The sequence below is a fragment of the Neomonachus schauinslandi genome, chromosome 5 (assembly GCF_002201575.2).
Source record: "Neomonachus schauinslandi chromosome 5, ASM220157v2, whole genome shotgun sequence".
NCBI lineage: Eukaryota > Metazoa > Chordata > Mammalia > Carnivora > Phocidae > Neomonachus > Neomonachus schauinslandi.
Genome location: NC_058407.1, coordinates 167,939,674 through 167,961,853, shown reverse-complemented (window position 1 = coordinate 167,961,853; position 22,180 = coordinate 167,939,674). Strand labels below are relative to the sequence as shown.

At 55.8% G+C, this 22,180-nt stretch overlaps 1 protein-coding gene across 4 annotated transcripts in view; it reads right to left on the bottom strand.

The window, feature by feature from the left end:
• DTX2 (deltex E3 ubiquitin ligase 2) overlaps nucleotides 1–22,180 on the bottom strand; it is a 35,301-nt gene that overhangs the window by 5,024 nt on the left and 8,097 nt on the right. For 2 of the 4 annotated variants that reach the window (XM_021700363.1, XM_021700365.1), the window contains 5 exons: nucleotides 18,008–18,364; nucleotides 15,304–15,940; nucleotides 8,584–8,684; nucleotides 3,873–4,013; nucleotides 826–899 (listed from right to left, as the gene is read on the bottom strand). In XM_021700363.1, the coding sequence (XP_021556038.1) occupies nucleotides 826–899; nucleotides 3,873–4,013; nucleotides 8,584–8,684; nucleotides 15,304–15,940; nucleotides 18,008–18,275 (1,221 nt within the window). In that variant the 5' untranslated portion in view covers nucleotides 18,276–18,364. Of the gene's footprint in view, nucleotides 1–825; nucleotides 900–3,872; nucleotides 4,014–8,583; nucleotides 8,685–15,303; nucleotides 15,941–18,007; nucleotides 18,365–20,921; nucleotides 20,949–22,180 lie in introns of those variants that run through there. The other 2 variants (XM_021700364.1, XM_021700366.1) reach the window with 2 other exon arrangements.

Genomic DNA, 22,180 nt, shown 5'->3' with positions numbered 1-22,180 from the left:
CAGCTGCCTGGAGGCCAGGAGGCTGGTACAGAGCAGCCCAGTTATGCCGGGTGGGGGAGGGGGGGTGGGGAGCCTGCAAGGGCAAAGGCAAGGACACAGATTTGTGTGCTGTCCAATGGGAGCACAGACAGCTCTGGAGGGAGGGTGGGGGACACGGGGACGACCCCCAGGTTACTGGTACCTTTACCAGCCAGAGCTGCGGGAGAAAGAGGTGGGGTGGAGGCCTTGGTTCTGTACTGGCACGACTGCCCTTTAACCCAGGACCCCCCGCCCCGTGCCCCCCGAGTCCTTGGGACTCTCCATTCAAATCAGAGACCAGCGGCACAGCAGCCCCCAAAACGCGGTCAGCACAGAGGCTCGGGTCCTACCGAAGCTGCTATGAGGGTCTGGCAGGCCCCATAATGACAGCAGGGCTGACCGGCTCTCCCCATAGCCAGAGGGGCAGGACTTCCAAGGGGACAAAGCCACGCTTTTCCCCAGCTCGGTCCTCGGGGAGTGGGGCAGGCTCTCCCACCCCTTGTCTCCAGGATGGCCCAGGCAGAGGGCTACGCAGAGGCCTGTGTAGGAGCCTTGCTCAGGACCACAGCTCGTGAGCGGCAAAGCTCAGATCAGAATTTAGGCCTCTGAAGCCAGGCCACCTCCCCTTGGTAAGGCCTGCCTCCTCCAGGAGGCTGGGAGATCAAGCCCAAGTACCTGGACGACGGCCGGCACTCAGAGGCACCTTGGGAAGCACCCTCCCAGCACGAAGGCTGGTAAGCTTCTCCTCTGGAGCCAACCCTCATCTCCAAACCAAACCAGAAGCAGCGTGGCTCCGGCGACACGTACCTCATCTGGGGCCGTTTTCAGCTCTTCCGTATACTTTTTTATCACCTGTTCCGGCTCTGGCTTTGGAGTCCCTCCTACAAGAGAGAAGAAGATTAGCAGTGTCCCAAGGAGTACGAACTGGAGACGCTGAATCTAGAGAGGAAGGAGGACAAGGGAGAGGCCCAAGCTGCCGGAAGGGACACTGAGAGGGGCCGAGGTGCGAGGGGTGAGCGTGCAAGAGGAGACGCGGCACCACTGCAGATGCTCGGAGCTCGGCCTGGCAGAGCCCTATCCAGACCGCCCGCTGGAGGCCCGGCCCCAGGAGCCCTGGAGGCGGCGGACGAGGACCGGAGACCAGAGGTCCCAGCCGTCAGGAGCCATGTGTGGGCCTCCACCACATCCCCACGCATATTCGGTCAGAAGGCTAGACCCAGGCTCTTCCGAGGACACACAGAAAGTCGAACAGCAGCTTCTACAACAAACCACTCTGGAGCGTGTTCCAACAGTGCTGTTTCGCTCAACCTCCATTACTCCCGTGAGAAAGCCAAGGCAAGAGAAGTTCCAGGAGCTGGACGTGCAGCGGGCGCCTGCCCGGCGGGCATCTGTGTGCACACCAACTGCAGACAATGCCACATGGATACGGTCATGACAAACCACGGTTTTCTCTTGCCTGGCCCTGGACCATGGGGTCTCAGCGACACACCAAGTCCGGGAAGGAGCTGGGACACAGCAGGAAGGGCACCCTGGCCACCCCACTCCTCTCAAGACCCCCCACATGCACGAAGCTGGGAGGCGCGGCCCTGTGCCTACAACAACACTGAGCCCGGCCCCACATGGGCCCCCCCCACGACCCCTAAACGAGAAACTCTCCCAGCCGGGGAGAGAACTGGCCAGGTCCGGGGCTTCAGCCAGAGGCAGCGGCAGAATGACAGAGAATGGCAGCAAAGCTGTGCAGGAGCAGAAAGGAGGACCCGGGAAGACTAGTGCAGCCGGGGAAAGCTCTTCTTCCTGCCTCCAGGTCGTTGGGCAGGTCCCGCTCCTAGCCTCTGACACCAGAGGGACCCTGGTCTGCACCCAAGCTCAGAGCCACCAGGTGTGGCTGCAAAGACAGACAAGCCTGAGGGCTCCACAGCCAAGCGCCCTCAAAACCAGAGAAGGCCAGGCGACAGCTAGGAGGGGAGCAGAGGCTGGAAGCAGGCAACGTCAGGTTTGGTTCTGGCTGTCACGCTGGGACCAAAGCACACCACCTGAACCTCAGCTCCCTCACCTCAAAATGGAGACCTCATCCTGACCCGAACTGTGACTGCTGAGAGAGGCAGCTACGGACCAAGGAATACCACCCCACCAACACACAAACGTCCCCCCAACCCCCTCACACCTCCCACACCAATGTACCTCCACCCCTCACACACACTCCCCACACTCCCCCACACACACATATCCCCCACCCCCTCAAAACACACACACACCCTCACAAGCATCCCCTCCAATCCCCTCACACACACACGCACCCCACACACCCTCACAAGCATCCCCAACCCCCTCACACACATACACCCTCACACACGCAGCCCACACACCCTCATAAGCATCCCCTCCAACCCCCCTCACGCACACACACCTCCACACAAATGTACCTCTACCCCTTCACACACATACCACACACACACAAATGTCCCCCAACACATTCCACACGCACCCACACACACGTCACACGCGTACACACACACACACATGCGCACACGCGCGCGCACCCGCCCAACACATACAGACACACACAGATTTCTGGGCCCCAGACTGGTCACTGGTGAGAAGGCCAGGCCAGAGCACAGTGACCGCCAGCTCTGGTAGCCATCCTGGTAGCTGCTGGGACTCAGAGTGAGAAGAGGAGCATTTTAGAAAAGCATAGGGACCCCAGGGCCCCATCTGCCAGGACTAGCCTTGGGCCCACCTCTGGTGAGGCCTGGCTCAGCATCTCATTTCCCCGCTACTCGCCCTTGCCCGGGTGGCCTTTTAGAACCCAAGGTAGCTTTCCACGAGCCACACTTCTCTTAAGGGGCCAGCCAGGTGACCACCAACCCCAAGAAAGGGACATCTGAGCCCAGGAAGGAAGGTCAGAGTGTCTGCCGAGAGCCTGCATTCTTCCTGGGCCAGTCTGAGTGTCTCAGGAAGCTCCGGGCCTGGCCTGCCTGGCTGCCGGGATCGGTGCAAAGCCCTGCCACTCGCTGGGCCCCCCTGACACGTGCGGGGTTGGGGTTAGATAGGCGGTGGGCACGATCAGAGCACCCCTGTGACTACATGCCGGGCGCCTCGTGTGTGCATTTCCTATTCCTCCCACGACCAACCTGCTAGTAAGTACCAGGTGCCGGCTCGTGAATGGAGAACAGGTGTGAGACATGAAGCCAGAACCAAGACTGGAACCCAAGCTGGCTGCGCCAGAGCCGTGCTCCCTCGCTCACCACACCACGCGGAAGGTCACCGGGCTTTCAGCAGTCTGTGCGTCTCCAGCCCAATGACAGAGGCATAAGCTTTCGAAATGGCAGGTTTAGAACTTACTACCCACAGGCCCCTTCACGTAAGTCTGGTTAAAACCCACAGCACCTTCCATGGTTCTGAAACCCCTTCCTCCCCAGCCATGTGATGGGCAGCGCAGCACCACTGGGGGACTCCTTTGAAGTAGCCCTTCGTGGTGGCCAGATAGGGCTGGGGGCCTTTCCTGAGACGCACGCTGGCCCTGCTGGGAGGGACAGAGTCACCCCATCCTGAGCTGGCCTCACCCCATGCTTCTGTTTATAGAATCACAGAGTCCTCAAGAACAGGGCCCTCACACTCCACCTGTGCCAGGAAGACAGGAGCTTCTGAACTCTGGGTTTTTGGCGGAAAGTGGCTTTTGGGGCCCACCTCTGCACCGAGGGCAGGCAAAAGGGCCACTGAGGCCCTCCCCTGGGGGTAAAGGAAGCGGAGGAGGGCCGTGGGGGTCAGAGAAGAGTGATCGATGCAGGAGAGTCAGAGGCAGCAAGACTCGGAGGCTTAGCAGAGGCCAGAGAGTATTTGTGAGCAGGAACTACCTTTCATGGACATTTTCCTCAATCTCTTAACTGAGCTGTGACTTTTAGAGGCCAGACAGGAGGCGGGAGGGCTGGCGGGCTGGGGTGCGCGGCTAAGACACACAGGGAGTCCAATGGCTGACATCAGAATACTCGTCATGCCTACACGGGGTGCAAGATCAGACATGCAGAAAGGGGAGAAACGTTAGAAGGAGTCATTCGGCATGTGACATCCACAAACCCCGGCTGAGTCCAGGTGGCACTGTGAACGGCCAGCAGGACCCACCGACCTTCCCGAGGAATCGGCTGCTGGAGGCTCGCGGCAGCTAAGCTCCAGGCCAGGAACCAGAGAAATGGTACCTGTACAAGCCACCAACTGGCCCACACTCACAGCATGCGGGGAAGGGGCACGGCGAGGCCGTTTGCTTCAGGAGGGCAGGATGCCATTCCGGGTGGGATCTCCCTTCTGCCAGGCGCAAGAAGGAGGGCAGAGGGGTGACATGGAAGGGCACGGGCAAGCTATGGAGACACGGACAGGGTCTCGTGCTCACAGTCCCCGACCCCGTGCTCCCCCCAGCCGTGCCCTCTGGGCTCCTGGTCACCTCGCCTCCAGTGGGGTGCTATCTGCTTTCCACGCCCCATGTGGCCCCTCTAGATGCTTCCAGCGCCATTGCTAGGGTGGGTGAGCAGGAATGCTGGCCCTGGGCCTGCTCCCCAACGGAGGCCTCCCCATGGCCCCTGTGGCCGATCCTCTGGAGCAGCAATGGTCCCGGGCCGTGGCTTCCTTCTCTAGCGCCCTCAGTCAAGGCTCAAACAGCCTCCTCTGTCCTGGAGGGTAGCACCGTGGGCACCCCCACAGGGGGAAGGCCTCACTCCTCAGCCTGGTGTTCCACACACACTGTAGCTGGACCCGCACCCCATGCCGCTCCCTTGGCACTCCCTGAGGACCCATACTTCCCGGGAACCCAGCATGTCCTCCCGTGGGAGCCCCTATTCCTGCCACACCTTCAGCCTGCCTTGCTGTCCACAGCACCACCCACCCAATCCTCCCTGCCCTCTGTCTAGCTCAGTAACACCTCCTCCACAGGGCAAGTGAGCTCTGGGCTCCCCGAGGGAGACTTTCCGAGCACTCAGAATCAGGCTCAGGGGCTGGGTACCGAGGGCAGCCCGGGGCAGGAAGCGGGAGATCCTGGATGGGCCAGCCACCGTGGCCTCGAAGAACAAAGACTCATGTGGCAAACGTGCCCAGTCGGGGACAGAAGCAGAGGCCAGCCAGCAGCCTGGACAGCACAGCGGAGGTGGGAGGGGGCGCTGTGGCGGCCACTCGCAAGAGACACCAAAGCGCACATAGGAAGACCAAAGCTGCACCCCGGGCACTCACTCATCAGGCAATGCGATGCCACCAGCGTCTCGAGGTTGGTTGCTCCCGAGCTCCAAAGTAGGTCTGAACTAGATGTCAGGCAGACCGAATGACAAGCAGGCATGGGGGAGGGGCAGGGGCACAATGATGGAGGGGACGGAGGGGACGGGAACAATGCCTTAGTAGAACCCTGCGCCTTTGCACTGACCATGACCTCCTCCCCAAACACTCTCTGCTCCACTTCAACCAGACCTCTCCAAGCGTCACCTACGAGGCAGCCCTTCCCTGACCACCCCATCTAAAAGGGCCACATCCCCCTCCATCTGTGTCCCCTTTACCCTGCTTAGCGTTCTTACTACGAGAAAGGACTCGCGTCTGGGTGTTATGACTGCTGTCTTCCCTGCACCGAGCACCGAGGGCAGGGCCCGGTCACAGGAGGCGCACAGCACCTGTCTGCTGGGGAACTAAGATCCCCCTGAATGCTGCCGGGTGGCCTCTGTGAGGCCAGCACAAACAGCGCTTCTGCCCTCGTCGATGCAGGACCCCTCCCCTGAATTCAAGTCACAGACACAGAAGTCTCAACTTAGAAGCCTGCAGAGCAGGAGCCCCTGCTCCGTGCGTCGGCCTTCTTGAGGGAAAGTGTGAAAATCACCCCACACCTACACTTCGCAAAAGCAACACCCACTGGACAGGAGGGGTTGCGGGGGGTGGGGGACGCCATGAGTGGGCCATCACAACTTCCTAACAGCAGGGCTCAGGGACAGCCCCCCAAACTCCCAACATCCCCAAGTAACTGTAACAGCTCGCACGGCCACAGCTCCCCCAATTATCTGAGAGGGTGCCCACTTCTCCGCCAGACCCCCAGAGAGAGAGCAGCCCCTGCAGCGGTCAGACGTGCAGACATCTCCTTTCGGACATTGCGGCTCCGGTCCCCCCGTCCTCCGACCGGCCTGACCGAGCTGGATCCCAGCTCCACTCGGCCCTGGCTGCTCGGCCCTGGGGTGGCTGCAGCAGCGTGAAACACAGACACTCCGAGGAGAGGCCTGGGCCCGGCCGCGGCCAGGGAAGCTGTCACCAGAGGCACTGCTGGCCTGACAGGAGGTGGCTCCTCCGTGGCCTTCCTCTGCCCGCGCAGAGGGTACCCAGTCCTTCCACAGCATGACCACTGCTTTGTAAACCTACCCGCAAAACCCTATGTCCCTCAACGGCGGCCTGAGTATTCCCGAATCCGTTAACGTGGCCCGGGGAAAGAAGACATTCTCCAGACCCTACTTCCTGGGGGCTGGCTCGGGATCTCGCTTTCCCTGGCACCTCAGACTAGGGTCCCACCAGCAGGTGCAAGGCAGAGCCTGTGTTCAGAGGAGGTGGCATCTGGCCATGAGCTCCAGTCTCCACTCCTTGCTGGCTGGGACCGAGATCCCCAAATTTCCCCAATGAATAAAATGGAGGTTAAAAGACCCGCCTACCTCCAGGATTGATCTGAGAGCCAAGGGCATGGGGGACACTAAGGACACTCTGGGATGCAGACTAAAGGGTCCTCATCCTCAGGAGCATAGGAAAGGGAGCAAGTGCAACTCAAGCCCCAGAACACTTCTGAGCTGCATTTAGAAAGGTTTTTATAGCATCTGTATTTTAGCCTTAGTGATTACAGAGCTGAATGGAGCTCAGCCTTGTGCCGGCCACACCTGGTCACCCACAACCTTTCTCCAGTAAGATCACCACCCCACGCATGCACGCACGGCTCTGACTCAGCTGGTACCACATGAAAACCTCAACTGGGTGGGAACTTTGCAATCGCCAACATGTCTGCTCACTGTTCTCTCTGCCCCGGCACAGGGCTGATGGCTGAGCAGCTGAAGCAGGTTCCAGGGGGCCCCACTCTCCCATCTTCTCCCATCTCTCTGACTGGTCCTTCCATCTCCTTCCAGGGCTCTTCCCAGCATCCCACCCGCAGTCTCTGTAACCTCATACATCCCCCCATGAGGGGCAGAGGTCACCCCATTCCACCCTAGATTGCTCTTCTGAGCTGCACATCCAAATGCCCACTGCCTCCAGGACAGCTCCACCCAGCTATGACCCAGCAGTGCCCAATCCCCACCCCGCCCCTCTCCGTGTTCCCACCGGACTGGGGAGTGGCACAGTGTAACTGCTGAGGACCTAGGTTCTGGGGCCCAGAATGCTTGGGGCTGAGTCCCAGCTCTGCCAAGGGCTGGCCAGCTGATCTTGAGAAGTTTCTATAACTCTCTGAGGCTCAGTTTCCTCAAGTATAAAATAAGGAATAAAACTTCCTACCTCGCAGAGCTGTTACTGGGAAGAAATGAAGAAAGATACACGCAAAACCCCTCCTTAGTGCCTCAGTAACGTCGACAGCCGCACACCGGGCCTCATTCCATTCCTTCTCTCTCTCGACCCACCTAGTCACCAAGTCAGAAGCTTTTACCTCCACCACTGCCGAGGCCCGAGTCAGGCCCTTGGCTAGCTCCCCTGAGCCATGGCGTCGGGCTCTGCATGGGCCTCCCTGCTCCAGGCCTGTCCCCTCGAACCCCGCTGTGCTATTACAGTGACTCACTTAACACACAGACTTGGGTTATCTTATTCTCCTGCTTCAACCTCAGTACACTTGCCCTATCTATGACACTTTGCCTTTCCCACTCATTAGAAAGTAATTTTCAGTAACTCCCTAACCTATAAAAGGAATTTTAAAAACAGTTCAAAGGTGTATGGTTAACAAAAGATCGAGGTGGACACAAAGCCACTTATTCAAAGCATAACTCCAGCCAAAACAGCTGAGTTCCCCAGAGGGCCCCTTCAGGGAAATACGTAAAGCATTTCAGGACAGACAAGTGACTCAGACCATAATTAAAGTGACATGGAGGGGCGCCTGGGTGGCTCAGTTGGTTAAGCATCTGCCTGTGGCTCAGGTCATGATCCCAGGGTCCTGGGATCGAGTCCCGCATTGGGCTCCCTACTCAGTGGGGAGCCTGCTTTTCCCTCTCCCTCTGCCCCTCCCCCTGCTTATGCTCCCTCTCACTCTCTCTCCCGCTCTCTGTCAAATAAGTAAATAAAATCTTTATTAAAAAAAAAAAGTGATGTGGAAATTTCAAAGATGGGGAAAGGTCCACACCAGGGTACCCACTGTCATCAGGCAGGCCGCCCCCTGAGAGACAGGCTCACTCACTAAGGGTACGCCATCACAGAAAAGAGGCACTGCCCCCCCCACTCCCGGAGCCGCTGTGGCTTTCATGAGAACAGAGAGGGTAACAAGACCCCCACCCCACAGTCTCCTCCCCGGCCCACGCATTCTCCCGCCTTTACGTCCTGCCCTGCCAGACACAGCCTGTTCTGGAACCCACGACCCAGCAAGGTGCCTACCTGCGAGGGCTTGCTGGACCCGGCTGGGCTTCGGCATCTGCATGGGCACCGCGGCGGGGATGCTCCCAGGGCTGCTCGCAGGACCGCTGGGGAGGGAGGCACTTTGGAAGAACAGAGAACAAAGCTGAATGTGGGAGCCAACTTAGCAGAAACCAGAGCCAGCCCAAGATGCGAAAACACTGGTGCTGCTGGGGCCCCTTCACAACTTCACTTTGCATGGCCACCTCCATGTGAGCGAGGGTGGGGTTTTTTGTTTTGTTTTGTTTTTTATTAAAGACCCTGATATCTGGAAAGAGGAGCAAAGAAATCTGAATTTCACCACGCTCAGACCCAAACTAACCTAGAGAAGCTGAATACTGAGGATGTGAAGCCCAGAGCCTGGCCCACCACCCCGGCCAAAATCAAGTAGGGAGAGCCAAACTCCAAGCCAGGCGAAGAGGTGGGGGAGCATCAGCAGGCGGGGCCAGAGCCGTGATGGGAAAGAACAGTGCTGGGGTGAGACTCAGCAGTTTACAAGTGATCAAGAAGGAAGCCTTAAGCGTCAAAAAAGAAAGGTTTTCCTGGGGCGCCTGGGTGGCTCAGTTGGTTAAGCGACTGCCTTCGGCTCAGGTCATGATCCTGGAGTCCCGGGATCGAGTCCCGCATCGGGCTCCCTGCTCGGCGGGGAGTCTGCTTCTCCCTCTGACCCTCCCCCCTCTCATGTGCGCTCTCTCTCTCTCTCAAATAAATAAATAAAATCTTTAAAAAAAAAAAAGAAAGGTTTTCCTGGGCAATTCAGATTCTGAAGACAATCCTAAAAGAATTTTGAGCTCACTAACTTTGTCAGAATGAGGGCTCTACGGTACCTAGAGAGGGGAAATCCGTCAGAAACCACTCTAACACATACTCCAGACCAGTATCACCAGTAATATGACCAATCAATACCAGCAACCCCAAGAAATGGTGCTCTGAGAAGGACATAACAACTTTTGTGGTTCCTGCCAAAACTGCATAACCTAAAGCATGAGAAAGCAACTGACAAGCCCAAATTAAGGGACATTCGACAAAGTAACTCTTCAAAAGTGTCAAGGTTATGGACAATAAAGACGGAGGAACTCCTACTGAAGGGAGGATGGGGAGGAGACAACTGGATGTGAGACAGGATCCTACAAGATCCCGGGACAGAACCGGAGCAGCAGTGGACAAAGTGAAAATTGAGAAAAGTCCTTGGTTAACAGTAATGCCCCCATGATGGCAATTGTCTGGCTTCACAAGATAAGTCAAGGAAGAGAATGATGGAAACTCTCTGTACTATTTTTGTAACTTTTCTGTAAATCTAAAATTAGTTCAAAATTAAGGGTTTTTGTTTTTTTAAATAAGGGTCTTCCTTCCCACAGTAACTATGTTTGGGTCATTCATTTGGTTTTAAGCCATTATATTTTTCAAGTGATAATAAATCTATGCCACTGTTGTTTGGGGGAAGCCCCCCCCCCCAATGGAGAATGGTTGCTGTAGATGGCCTGAGATGCCTGGCAAACACCCCCCCTCCGCCGCCGACCTGCCACCCCAATTCCTGTGTCTTCTGGTCCATCCCTGCCCATGTTAAGGATGGTGACACCAGAAGGGTTATGAAACCCTTTCGCATAGTCCCTACACCAGAGCTCCGCAAGGACAGGGCTGGGCTGCATTAGTCTGTTCCACTGGGCCTAGCCTGGAGCGGGGAAGGTGCTCAGGAAATGATGGACAGCTCCGATCTACTGTACGACCCTTGCGGCTGCCAGCAAACCAACAATCTGCCTGGTTTATGGTGAATGCTTCTGGAAACTGCCCCAGATGCTTCCTCACCACCAGCCCCGGGGGCACAGATCCTGCTGGTGGAAACTACAGGGAGCTGGCCAGTTCTGATCCAAACCAAAACCTCACACTCAGCTGGGTGCTGAAGCTGCCAGGGCCCCCTTGCACGGGGTTGGGAGCACAGCAAGCGCTCCGGTCAGTATTTGAGGAAAGAGGTGGTTTTGTTTTCATTTCCGGGTCGTTCTCCCCAAAGAGAATCACCCGTGTGACACCTGGGTCATTGGCTATTCTCAAGCCGGAGAGAACAAGGGACATGGCCCTGGAGAGCTCTGATAATGCCATGGAAGAGCTGGGTGCTCAGAACACCTGGGCTAACTAAGCTTTTGGCCCCACTAAACCGTTTAAGTCAGAGCAACCACCTCCCCCTTTCCTAAGCCTGTCTCTCCACTTTGGTTTTTAAAAGGAAAGTAGATAATCTCTGACGGTCTTTGCAATTCTCAGGTTCTAGAAGTGAAGGAGTTCCAGAAGACAGAGCCCTTCCAGGCATCCTTCATCTCCCAAGCCAGCTCTACAGGGGACACGGAGCTTGAGCCCTCAGCCAGGAAGCCAGAAAGCTGAAGCTTGGCTCGACAACTCCCCCAAGTTAGTGGGCTATTCATCGCTGGCCCAGAGGGGGTCCCAGAAGTGGGGTCCTCCTTTGCTGGGGAGAGGCACATATCTGAAGGAGTAGGCCTTAGGTTCCACCACCAAGACCTGGAGCAGAAAGCAGACAGGCCATTAAGGCTCCCACTGGGAAGCTCACCCTGGAACTGGGGCCAGGAACTGTGACTAAGTTCTGTGGGTCTCACACTGTTGCCACTTCCCCTATCACTCATCCCAGTTCCTCCCCCAGATGTTTCCCTGCAGTGATGAGAGCACTAAAAGGACCCAGCGGTTCCCAAGATGGGGATTCTCAGGGTGGACGGAACCTCGGAGGTCACCGATCCCCCTCCACCATCCTCAAAGGGCCCAGATGGGCAGAATGTTCCCCAACATGGGCACTATTCGCCCCAAGGAGTGCCCTTATGAGAATCCTTCCAGTCACAGCCTCCTGTTCGTGGGTCTACCTACTAGCCCCAACCTGGCTTTCCTGTCTGGAACTATCTCCAGGAGCTTCCAGATGGAGCTCAGAACATGAGACGTGAGGACTTCCAGTATTCTACAAAGACATATGTGACAGTCCCAGGCAAGGGGCAGAGCTGGGAGGCTGGAGCAAGGAAACACAAAGCCTCCCACCAGCTCCCTACAGGCCAGCTACCCAGCACCAACAAGCAAGCCCTGACAGCAGGTGCTGTACAAGGAGCACTAGATGTGGGGTCTAGAGCACCCCCCCCCCCCAGCACACCCTCTGGCTTCAAGCAGCATGCCCTTGGCAGGTCAAGTCCCCTTTCTGAGCTTCAATTTCTCTATCCGTAAGATGAGAATAATTCCAAAAGGCCCCCTGGGTGGTTATGAGGCTTAATCTGCAGCCCAATACAAATGTCCACTGTTACCCTGCTCTCAGAGGGGTCAAGGGGATATATAGGAAAGCTGAAGGGCCGCCAGGCACCTTCCCGCAGGGCCCCCATGGAAATCCCAAAAACCACAATAGTAGAGCAAAAGGAAACTTGAGACTTCCCAGGCCAACTCCTTAATCTTAGGAGAGCAAAGGACAGACATGGGAAGGGAACAGAGCTGACCCAAAGGCCTAGAGCCAGTCAGGAGGAAGCCCCCCCACCCCCACTCCACCTCCGCCCCGGGGCCCAGGACTCGAGCATGCAAGCCAGGCAGACAGCAGGAGGGCGTGCTTTTAGCGGCTGGGAGAACAGCAGCAGCAAGAACAGAGCAGATGGAAGCAAACTGGGAGGCCATGTCCTAGAATCACTCAGGGCAGGGTCAAGCAGCCCCGAGGCCTAGCCATGCCAAAGCTGCAACAGACTGCCCGTCACCATCACCACCTCAAGTCATCAAAATATTAAGCCACCACACCCTCTACTAAAGAAAAGAGTATGCATGACACATTTTGGAAAGCTTTCAGTCCAACATCATTAAAACACAAGTTTTGGTGCTTAAAGGGATAAAGTTCAGCTACCAGGAAATTTTCTTCAACCCGGCAGCTCAGTGCATTACTGTCTACTCAGAAAGCCTCTGAGGGCACAGGGAAGTCCAACAGCCAATGTTTTACCCACGTTGAGCAAGAAGCGATCTGAAACCGCACGGGTTCCAAAATAAAAACCACATGGGTTCCACAAATTCTGATTTCGCTCACTCACATGTTCCTTCCAGTGGCTACCAGTAAAGACAGCGGGTTCCCAGACTTCCCCAGCCCATGGTGCCACCAGCCCTGACGCCCTCTGGGAAATTTCCACCTAACACAGTTGACATTCATTCAGCCTGGAGAACCATACCACAGCCCCTAGGCAGACCAAGGTGACAAGTGTTTTCGCTTCTCCTGGCTCTGCTGGGTCAAGAGGCCAGGTATTCATTAAGCCCCCTCCAGGCTCTACAACACCCATCAGAAAGGGGTTAACTGAAAAGGGCCGCCCTACAAATAAGGCATGGGGAAACCCTGTTTTTCTTTTTTTTTTTTTTAAATATTTTATTTATTTGACAGAGAGAGACACAGTGAGAGAGGGAACGCAAGCAGGGGGAGTGGGAGAGGGAGAAGCAGGCTTCCCGCGGAGCAGGGAGCCCGATGTGGGGCTCGATCCCAGGACCCTGGGATCATGACCTGAGCCGAAGGCAGACGCTTAACGACTGAGCCACCCAGGCGCCCCGAAACCCTGTTTTTCAAAACAGGGTGGGGATAGGCCCATGAGAGTGAACCGTGCCTCTCCCAGCTCCTGAAAAGCTGGAGGAGATAAAGATGAACACCCACCTCGTGAGGCAGGCCCCTTTGAGGCGGTTTCAGCTACCAGAGCCAGGTGGCCTGGCTCCCTTCCTGGCTTACAACCAAGGCAAGCAGGGCAAGCAGTAACACGCATAGCCCAGAAGCAACGGCAACAGCGTCTGGCCCAGCCGCCCTCCCTTCTGTGACCTGCCGGGCCTGTACCAGTAGGACCCACTCTGGCAGGCCCTCAGGCCCTCAGGCCCTCAGGCGGGGGAGGGGGTGCCAGAGGAGTAGCAGGGGAGACCAATGGGAGCGCCGGACCAGGAGAGAGCAACAAAGCCCATTAATTAAATCACCTGGCTCCATCCCAGAATCCCAGCTCTAGAACTATCTAGAAATGTGCCTCAAAATAATTTGTAAGACCTTAAGAAGCCCTAGGAGGCTCAGCAAAACTGACCCAGTAGAAGAGAAGCTCTAGCCCTGCTGATAACCATTCTGGGCTAGCAGACAGCATACTTTTCTCTGAAAGATTCTGACCCACATACTGGAGGGGGCCTCACAGAACACTGGGTGGGGCTGAGACAGCACAGAGCCCTGCTTGCTAACGCCTTTGCGAAAATCCAGGGAGAAGGCCAAGTGAAAGCTCCGGTCGCCCCATTCCCAGAAAGACCTCAGGTTCACATGCCCGCCCCCCCAATCTCTGAAGAAGATGCCCAGGAAGATGCCCTGACCCATCCCCCTCCTGTCTACAGACTCCTCCACACTCATCTCTCAGGACGTCTCTGCCTTCCCCTCACTCCGCCTTTAAGAGAGCTTCAAGATCTCCGTGTGTCCCTCACGGCCTGCTCTGGGGCCTGGGCTGACTCCCAGCTCTGCCACTTGCTGGCGGTCCTGCCAACCTCAGCGTGCTCACCCGTAAGCTGAGGACACCACCTATCAGGTGGCCATTACAAGGATTACTGAAATCACTCACACAGCCCAGCTACGTGCACTCAGCGAATGGCAGTCACCGCCGTGTCTTATAGAAGCTGGCAGGGTCCTCTGAAACCCAGCTTTAAAAAAATGCTAGAGGCCGGAGCGCCTGGGTGGCTCAGTCGTTGGGCATCTGCCTTCGGCTCAGGTCATGATCTCAGGGTCCTGGGATCGAGCCCCACATTGGGCTCCCTGCTCGGCAGGAAGGCTGCTTCTCCCTCTCCCACTCCCCCTGCTTGTGTTCCCTCTCTCGCTGTGTCTCTGTCAAATAAACAAATAAAAATCTTAAAAAAAAAAAAAAAAAATGCTAGAGGCCGACGTCAGTCCAACCCAACAGAGGGGCAGGGCAGCCACAGGCCCGCGACAGGCCCACATGTCCAGTCACCGGTCACCCTCTCAGAAACCAGCCCCCATCCCGGCTAACATTCAGAAGCCCAACGCCTTCAATAACACATCCTGATGAGTCCCCTCGTCAGCGACAGGTCCCCGAGCACCCCAGGAACACCCCCCACTGGCCACTCCAGGGCTCCCCTGACTAGTCGGTGCCCTCCGGGGTCCAGGTGGGGCCCATCTCACCATCCTCCTCCAGGCGCAGAGAGCTCTACAAGTCACTGGGCTGACCGCACCAGCGTGGAAGCCACCTGTTGCCACCCGCCACACACAGCATTTTGCTCTCTCCTCAACCAACCGTTAAGCTCCCCAACTGGGCTCAGGGCCTTCCCCTGGCCGAGTGGGAGGAGACTGAACCTTCCACCTCTTGTGTCTTCAGTGCCCAGCACAGAGAAGTCAGTGACGCATCCTCAGGTACACAGCAGAGCCATGCAGCTCAAAGGCCTTTACCTGCTCTACAGAGAGCCTGGCTCTTCTGAGTGAACGAAGGCACTGCTGTTTTGAACCCACGAGGCAACTACCAGCACTCAGGTACTGGAGCTCAGGTAGGCTCCGTGCAAGGCAAGGCTGTGGAAGGCCCGCACCTGGGCACCAGACGCCACAGCAGGAACAGCCAAGGAGGCAGGGCCCAGGCCTGCAGGTACGTGGGCGTGTCTTCCCAGCTAAGTAAGAACGGAAACCCAAGCCTGCTGACACGGCGCACGGAGGACAAACGGACCCCCAGTAACATGAGATACCTGGCTCCACTGGCTGTGGACAATCCTGGGGGCTGGTGCTGCGGTCCCAGATGGGAGAGGCTGGAGTGGTAGAGGGGCTGGCTCCCCAGGGAGGGTGGCGCCCCACCCCAGGGGTTGGTGGTGTTCAGCCTGGGTGCAGACCTAGCCCCAGAGAGCGAGGGCTTGTTGTACGGGGCAAAGGCCTGGTGGGCCCCAAAGACGATGGCGGTCCTGTGGGGGGGCTGGGGGACAGGGTACGCGGGGAGGTTGGTCATGGAGTGGCGGTAGCGGCCTGACACCGGGCCAGTTCCACTGCCACTGAGGCACTGATGGCAAGAGCAGGCGACTCCCGTGTGGCCTGGCGGAGCAATGATGGAGGTCACCGGGTACGGGGGTCCTGCTTGGCGCCGCACGCTGCGGCAGAAGCTCGAAGTCTTGTTGGTCTGCGTGTGGGTGGCGTAGTTGACGGTATAGTTGTACCCCAGGGGAGCCAAGTCCACAAGCTGGTTGCCCCTGGCCACCTGCTGCTCCAGGAAGTCACAAACACTGGCTTCATAAGCCGTCCAGGAACCATCGTCACTCAGCCATTCCCAGACGATGCCCCGGCCGGGGGCTGAGTGCTGGGGGAACAGGTGTCTCCGCACAGCCCGCATGGTACCTGTTCAAAAAGGAGGCAGACACATAAATGGTGAATCTGCTAGCCCCCCAAATGGAAGGAGCTTAAAAATTCTCTTTCTACAACCAAAATAAATCAACACGGTCGCAGTGTGCATAGGGTCATGCTGCTATTTGACCTTAAGACTGACACCAGTTATGCTTTCCAAATTTTGGGTAGAAAGGGCAGAAAGCTCCCTCTAGGTAAAGAAACTAGGTGGGGGTGGGGGGAGCGCCTGGGTGGCTCAGTTGGTTGAGCATCTGCCTTCGGCTCAGGTCAGGATCTCAGGGTCCTGGGATCGAGCCCCGAGTTGGGCTCCCTGCTCAGCGGGGGTTCTGCTTCTTCCTCTCCCTCTGCCCCTCCCCCCCACCTCGTGCTCGCTCAAACGTGTGCTCTCTCAAATAAATAAAATCTAAAAAAAAGAAGAAGCAAGAAACTGGGCCCACAGGGATCTAGTGGCAGAGGGGGACCTATGCTCCTATGCTGGGAACTTGGGTCAAAGAACAGCTGTCGCTCAGACTGCAAGCTTTTTCAAAATATTTCTAGTGATGAAAAATATGTAGCTCCACTTAAAAAAAAAAAAACAACTAAAAAAATATAAAGAAAATTAAACCGTCCATAATCCAACAATCAAGACCAACCACACAGCTTATATTGCCATGCATTTCCTCCCATCTGGTCTCCTACGCACGTACACTTAGGGAGCTGACGATCACACTGAAAACTTTTCGGGCTGTTCTCTCGTATGAGGGACTGAGTATTTCTTACGTCTCTTAAACTTTATAAAAACTCATTATTCATAGTTACATAAATCCCTTACATGGATGTACCATTCCCTTTGACTTCTCAAGTGACAACTACTGGGAAACACCCTGTGGTTAGCGTATATTCTTAATAAGCCGAATCTGAAGATTAGAGAGAAAAAGAAGAAAACGAACTTGGGCCATGTTTCCATAGCACTTGCCAAAGATGATCGCCGCAATTCACTTCTGCCGGTCTCCTGACCTCCACCCTTGCCTCCGTGGCAGCCAGAGGGATGCTCTTCACCTCCAAATCAGATTACAGCACTCCTCTCCCACCGCTCCCCCTTTCAGAATAAAAGCCAAAGTCCCTTCAAGGGACAACCTGCCCCTCCCTCGGGTCTGTCTTCGTTTCTTCCTGGTGACCTGGCCACCTGAGTTCAAACTTCAATCTCTCCCAACACTTGACGGTTTCATTGCCTGATTAACACTCACTGCGACCTAATTCAGTACATAATTTCCACATTATGTATCTTGTTTGCTGCCTTGCTCAGTGGACTGCAAACATCAGGAAGGCAGGGATTCTCTCTGCATCCAACTGATCGGAAGCCTTAGCCCTCACACACCCGAGGACCCTGCTGTAGGGATCAGAGTAGCGTTTCTCAGTCCCAGCACCAGTGACATCCTGGGCCCAGAATTCTTTGGCACAGGGGCCAGTCCTGTGCGTTTTTGCAGCATCCCTGGCCTCTACTGACCAGAGCCAGTGGCTCCCTGCCCCACGTTTGTGACCATCAAAAATGTCTCCAAACACTGTCAAATGTCCTGGGGGGAAAAAAACACCTCCAGTTGAGAACCCCTGGGTTAGAGGGACCGGGCACAGCTCCAGGAGGAAGCTGATGGTTCCATTCTCAGTAATACTGATTAAAACACACAAAAACCCACATATGAGCACGTAGGAGAGTGAAGTAACCTGTGTAACCAGGTCAGACAGACACGTGCAGCGGAGGCAGGACGCATCACCAGGCCCTCATTACTAGCACACTACTTCCATGCTGGCCTGTCTGCAAGACCCTCCAATCTCTGCAGGTGGAAGCAGGCATTTTGGGTTTGGGAAACAAGGGGCAACGGGCTGGGAGGGCCCCTGCATTGTGCTCTCAAGACACTCCCTACTACTGAGAGGTACATCTCATACTGTGGTATCCGGACCACTCACAGCACCTGCCTCCCAACTGAGCGCGTTTCAGGGACAGGATGAAGCTCTGAGAGTCACTGCTATACATAACCCCAACGCGGGCGATCCGACACGTACGAGAGGCAGGAAGTGTCTTACCAGTGTCCTGGCGGAACTGGGTCCAGCTGGGGAGGTCAATGATGTAAGGGGCCAGCGAGGGGTCAGCCTGGCCTAAGGGGATGCTGTGGGCCAGGCTCCCCACCCCGAAGCGCTGGCCTTTCTGCTGGACGAACTGCTGCTCGATGTAGCTGCAGACGGTGGCACTGTAGGGGTGCCAGGTGCCCAGCCCGTCTTGCCATTCCCACACAGCCACCGCCACGGGGCTGGTGTACACCTGCGCCAGGGAAGGGCTTGGGGCCATGGCCATCTTCCCCAGGTCTCCCTCTGCTTTGCCAAACGGTTTCAGACCACTCTGGGCTGGAGTCTCGGGGTCATTGCCCAGTGCTTCCAGAAGACCTGTAAACAGGACAAACAGTTACCAACGCACAGAGTGTCCCCGAGAGTCGGCCTCAGAGGGGAAAAAATGTCTACTTTTCCACAATTACTTTTTCCCCTAATACCTTAAGAGCCTTGTGAGTCTAGTACCTGATTCTGTCTCTTTGCTCAGGCAGCCAGGAAGAATTCAGTCAATCAAGCATCCTACCTGCCTCTGCGAATGTTCAGGGAGACTCAGCGGAGTGAGTCCTGGGTGCTAATCACCAGCCCAGCTTCTTTTTACCGATCATTTCCCTGTGACCTAACTATTGAGTATATCCTTTTATCCTGTGTTTTCATGAATAAGCCCAAACCCCTCGTGCACTGAGGCCGTGGTGACCCCTCACTTACACTATGTGGTGGAGACTCTACTGTTTCCAAAGCGGATTTGTTTGTGAGACACCTGCTATGCTACAGATGGGAAAAACCTGTGTCTCCGAAAGGACTGGGGAGGGGGAGGGCTCAAGGACACCCAGAGGGTCAACGGCAGAGCTGGGACTCAAAGCACAGTCCTAGCTCCGCCCAGGTCTCCAGGCTGCTCCAGGAGGCATCATTAGCCACGAAGGGTACCCTAGATAAACATTACAATCTCACAGATGCTGAAGCCCGGCCTCTCCGCACCCCAGTCTGGACCTCAATGACCACTGGTCAGGCCCAGAGGGTTTGCATCCATCTCCTGAGACGTTCCTCTCCCGGCCACCCCACCCCATCCTCCTCCCTTGTCAACTCTACTCAGCCTTGAGGCCCAGGCTGCGTGGTTCAGGGAGGCTTTCCCTGGCTGCCCATCATGTGAGCTTCTCCCTTGCAGCACCGACCAGAACTCTGATGCCCGTATGGGTAGGATGACGTTCCAGATCTTACTGCCCCTCCAGACAGCACCAAGCTGGGAGTCTGCCTTGTCCCCAGTCATATCGCCAGCCCCAGCAGAGGCCTGTCCTAAGTGTTATATACATATTAGTTCAAAACACAGCTGCATGGGAAGTAGCCTGCAGCTGTTTGGAAAAGAGCACTACACTGTGAAGGCACTGTACCGTGTCAGGCCCCCAGAGTACCAGAGGAACAGGACCAATTTAGTGACAAACACCAAATAGACTTGTTTCACGTATGCCTAACAGACCCACAAGGCGGTACTTCCACTTTATGACAAGGCTCAAAAGAGGTCAAGGTCTTATTGAAGGGCACACAAACACTGCTAAGTGACAGCAGAGAGCAAACCCATCAACCCGGTGCTAATGCCCATTTCCTGGACAGGAAAGCTCAGCCCGACTCTACCTTGGGCTCCACTCTCAGGCCCCGCTGAGAAAGGAGGGAGGAGAGAGGAGACTCCATCCCGAGTCCTGAGCACCCTCAACTGTTACAGCACGTCCCCCAGGGCCCAGGGTTCCCAGTCACACTGTCTGCTCTGATTCCTACACAAACCCCTCATGTACAGACGCTGAACTGTCTCCCCATTTTGCAGATGAGGAAACTGAGGCCCAGAGAGTGGTGGTGACTTGCTTACACAGCTGGTAATAAGGTTCCTGCCCCTGAGACAGCACTGCACCACCAAGGTTTCGAGAAGACTCAAGACACCTGCCCCACAAGGCAGGCAGATCTGGAGCAGTGCATGAAAATGAACAGGCACAGGCTTACTCTACTCGCTGTATCATCTTGACGGAGGTACCTGAGCTCTCCAAGTTTGCTTTCTCCCACCTGAAAATGATGATACTAACGTCTGTTCTCAGTGCTTTTCACTGGTGTTCCGAGAGCTCTGTACAGAGCACCCAGCGCAGCGCCAGGCACACAGCAGTTAGCTGCCAAGCCTGTCCTCCTTCGCCTTCCCTGCTCTGGCCCAGCCCCTGCTACCCCAAGACCTCCATCCCCACCCTTCAAGTCTGGGGGAGGAGCGGTGGCCCAGGGCGGCACTGAGCTACACACACAGCATGAGAACGCGGGCGATGGATGAGTCAGGCCTGCGGGAACTGGGAGCACACCTGCGGGTGCCGGGGCTGTCCGTGAGCTGCTCACTGCTCCAACAAAAGCACACATCCCACTCTGGAGGATCAGACCTGGGATGCCCTTGGGCTGGCTGGCTTATTAGCTCAGTGATTGCAATTAGAAGTCTCTGTAACCACATCCAGGTACAAATCACAGGACTGGTTTCAGAGCCAATTAATCCTGAGCCCAGACTTTCCTCCTGGCACCTCCTGGCAGGCATCACTCATCTCTCAGGCAGCGGAGGCCTCCTGGATATCAGCACACGTGGTATGTTCCAGCATGTCTGCACATCCCCAGACGAACCAACTCGCAGAGCTCTGCCAAACAGCCTGCGAGATACGGGCTAGAACTGCAGCTGAGGTTCTTCATGAAAGCATTCGGCCTCCACACACCAAGGGTCCACCCTCATCCAGGCACTGTTGGGGTACTGGAGACCCAGAGTGGAAGACATGGCACACAGCCGCTGTCCCCCGTCATACCACGCGGCCTCCTCCTTAGGTCCAGACACAACCAATTCTAGCAAGTGCCAGAACGTTCAAAGCCATTGCCTACTGCCTCCTACCTGTTGATCCTGCTGCTACATGTGTCCTCTCCACCAAAGAACCCAAGTGAACGTGCCCATCTTTCCAGACTCAGCCGCAGCAAACCCCCTCTCCTGAGCCCTCTGACCCACACCCTCACCAGAAAAGCACTGACTCCACCCCCCAGGGCGTCAAACATGAAAGACTGCATTTATTGGTTTCACTGTCTGTCTCCCCACTGGAACAGGAACTCCCTGAGGGCAGATCTGGAGCTAACCCAAAGCTGGGGCTTCAGCACTTCAAATGCCTAATATCCCAGAGGGTCTCAAACACCAGCAGACAAAAGAGAGGAGAACCTCCTGCTCCCGGGGCCTGGGGCACATTTGAAGCCAGACCCAGAAACACCCACTGGCGTTCCACTTGAACATGGCAAATTACACGCACACAAGGGCTGTGTCAAGGAGCCCATTTTCTGCAACCACCTCAGCCATCATGAAGCTGTAGTTCAAAAACCTAATTTGTTTCGGCTCTTAATGACAGGGGCTATTGAGGGTGTTCTTAATTATGAAAATAATAACTACTATAATTGGCCATGGGAAAAAAGCCTCAATCTGGAACTAAACACCTACAATAAGGGAATTCTTAAGGAAGTTACAGTATATCCCAATGATGGAATACAAGTCCTGAAAGATGTTTACAAAAGGCCTATGGACCTATGATAATGCTCATGACAAACACGAAATACAGGATACGGAACAGCACCCGCTCCGCTGTTAGGCAGGACGGTGTGTCATTTACTGGGCACCTACTGTGGGGCGCTCTGGTCCTTCAGGCTCTCTCAACCCTCAAATGCCCTTGAAGGTAGGCACTGTCCCCCATTTTATAGGGGAGAGAACTGAGGCCAAAAGAAATTAAGAACTGGGGCACCTGGCTGGTTCAGTCAGAAGAGTGTGCAACACCTGATCTCGGGGTCGTGAGTTCGACCCCACGCTGGGTGTAGAGATTACTAAAAATAAACTTAAAAAAATTTTAAAAAAGGCTAAGGGCACCTGGGTGGCTCAGTCGGTTAAGCATCTGCCTTCAGGCACACAGCAGACAGGCACCAAGCGTGTCCTGATTCCAGGGTCCTGGGATCGAGGCCTGCATTGGGCTCCCTGCTCAGCAGGAAACCTGCTTCTCCCTCTCCCTCTGCTGCTCCCCCTGCTTGTACACTCACTCTTTCTCGCTCATTCTCTGTCAAATAAATAAATAAATAAAAATCTTTAAAAAATATATTAAAAATGTAGAAAGGCTAGAAGGA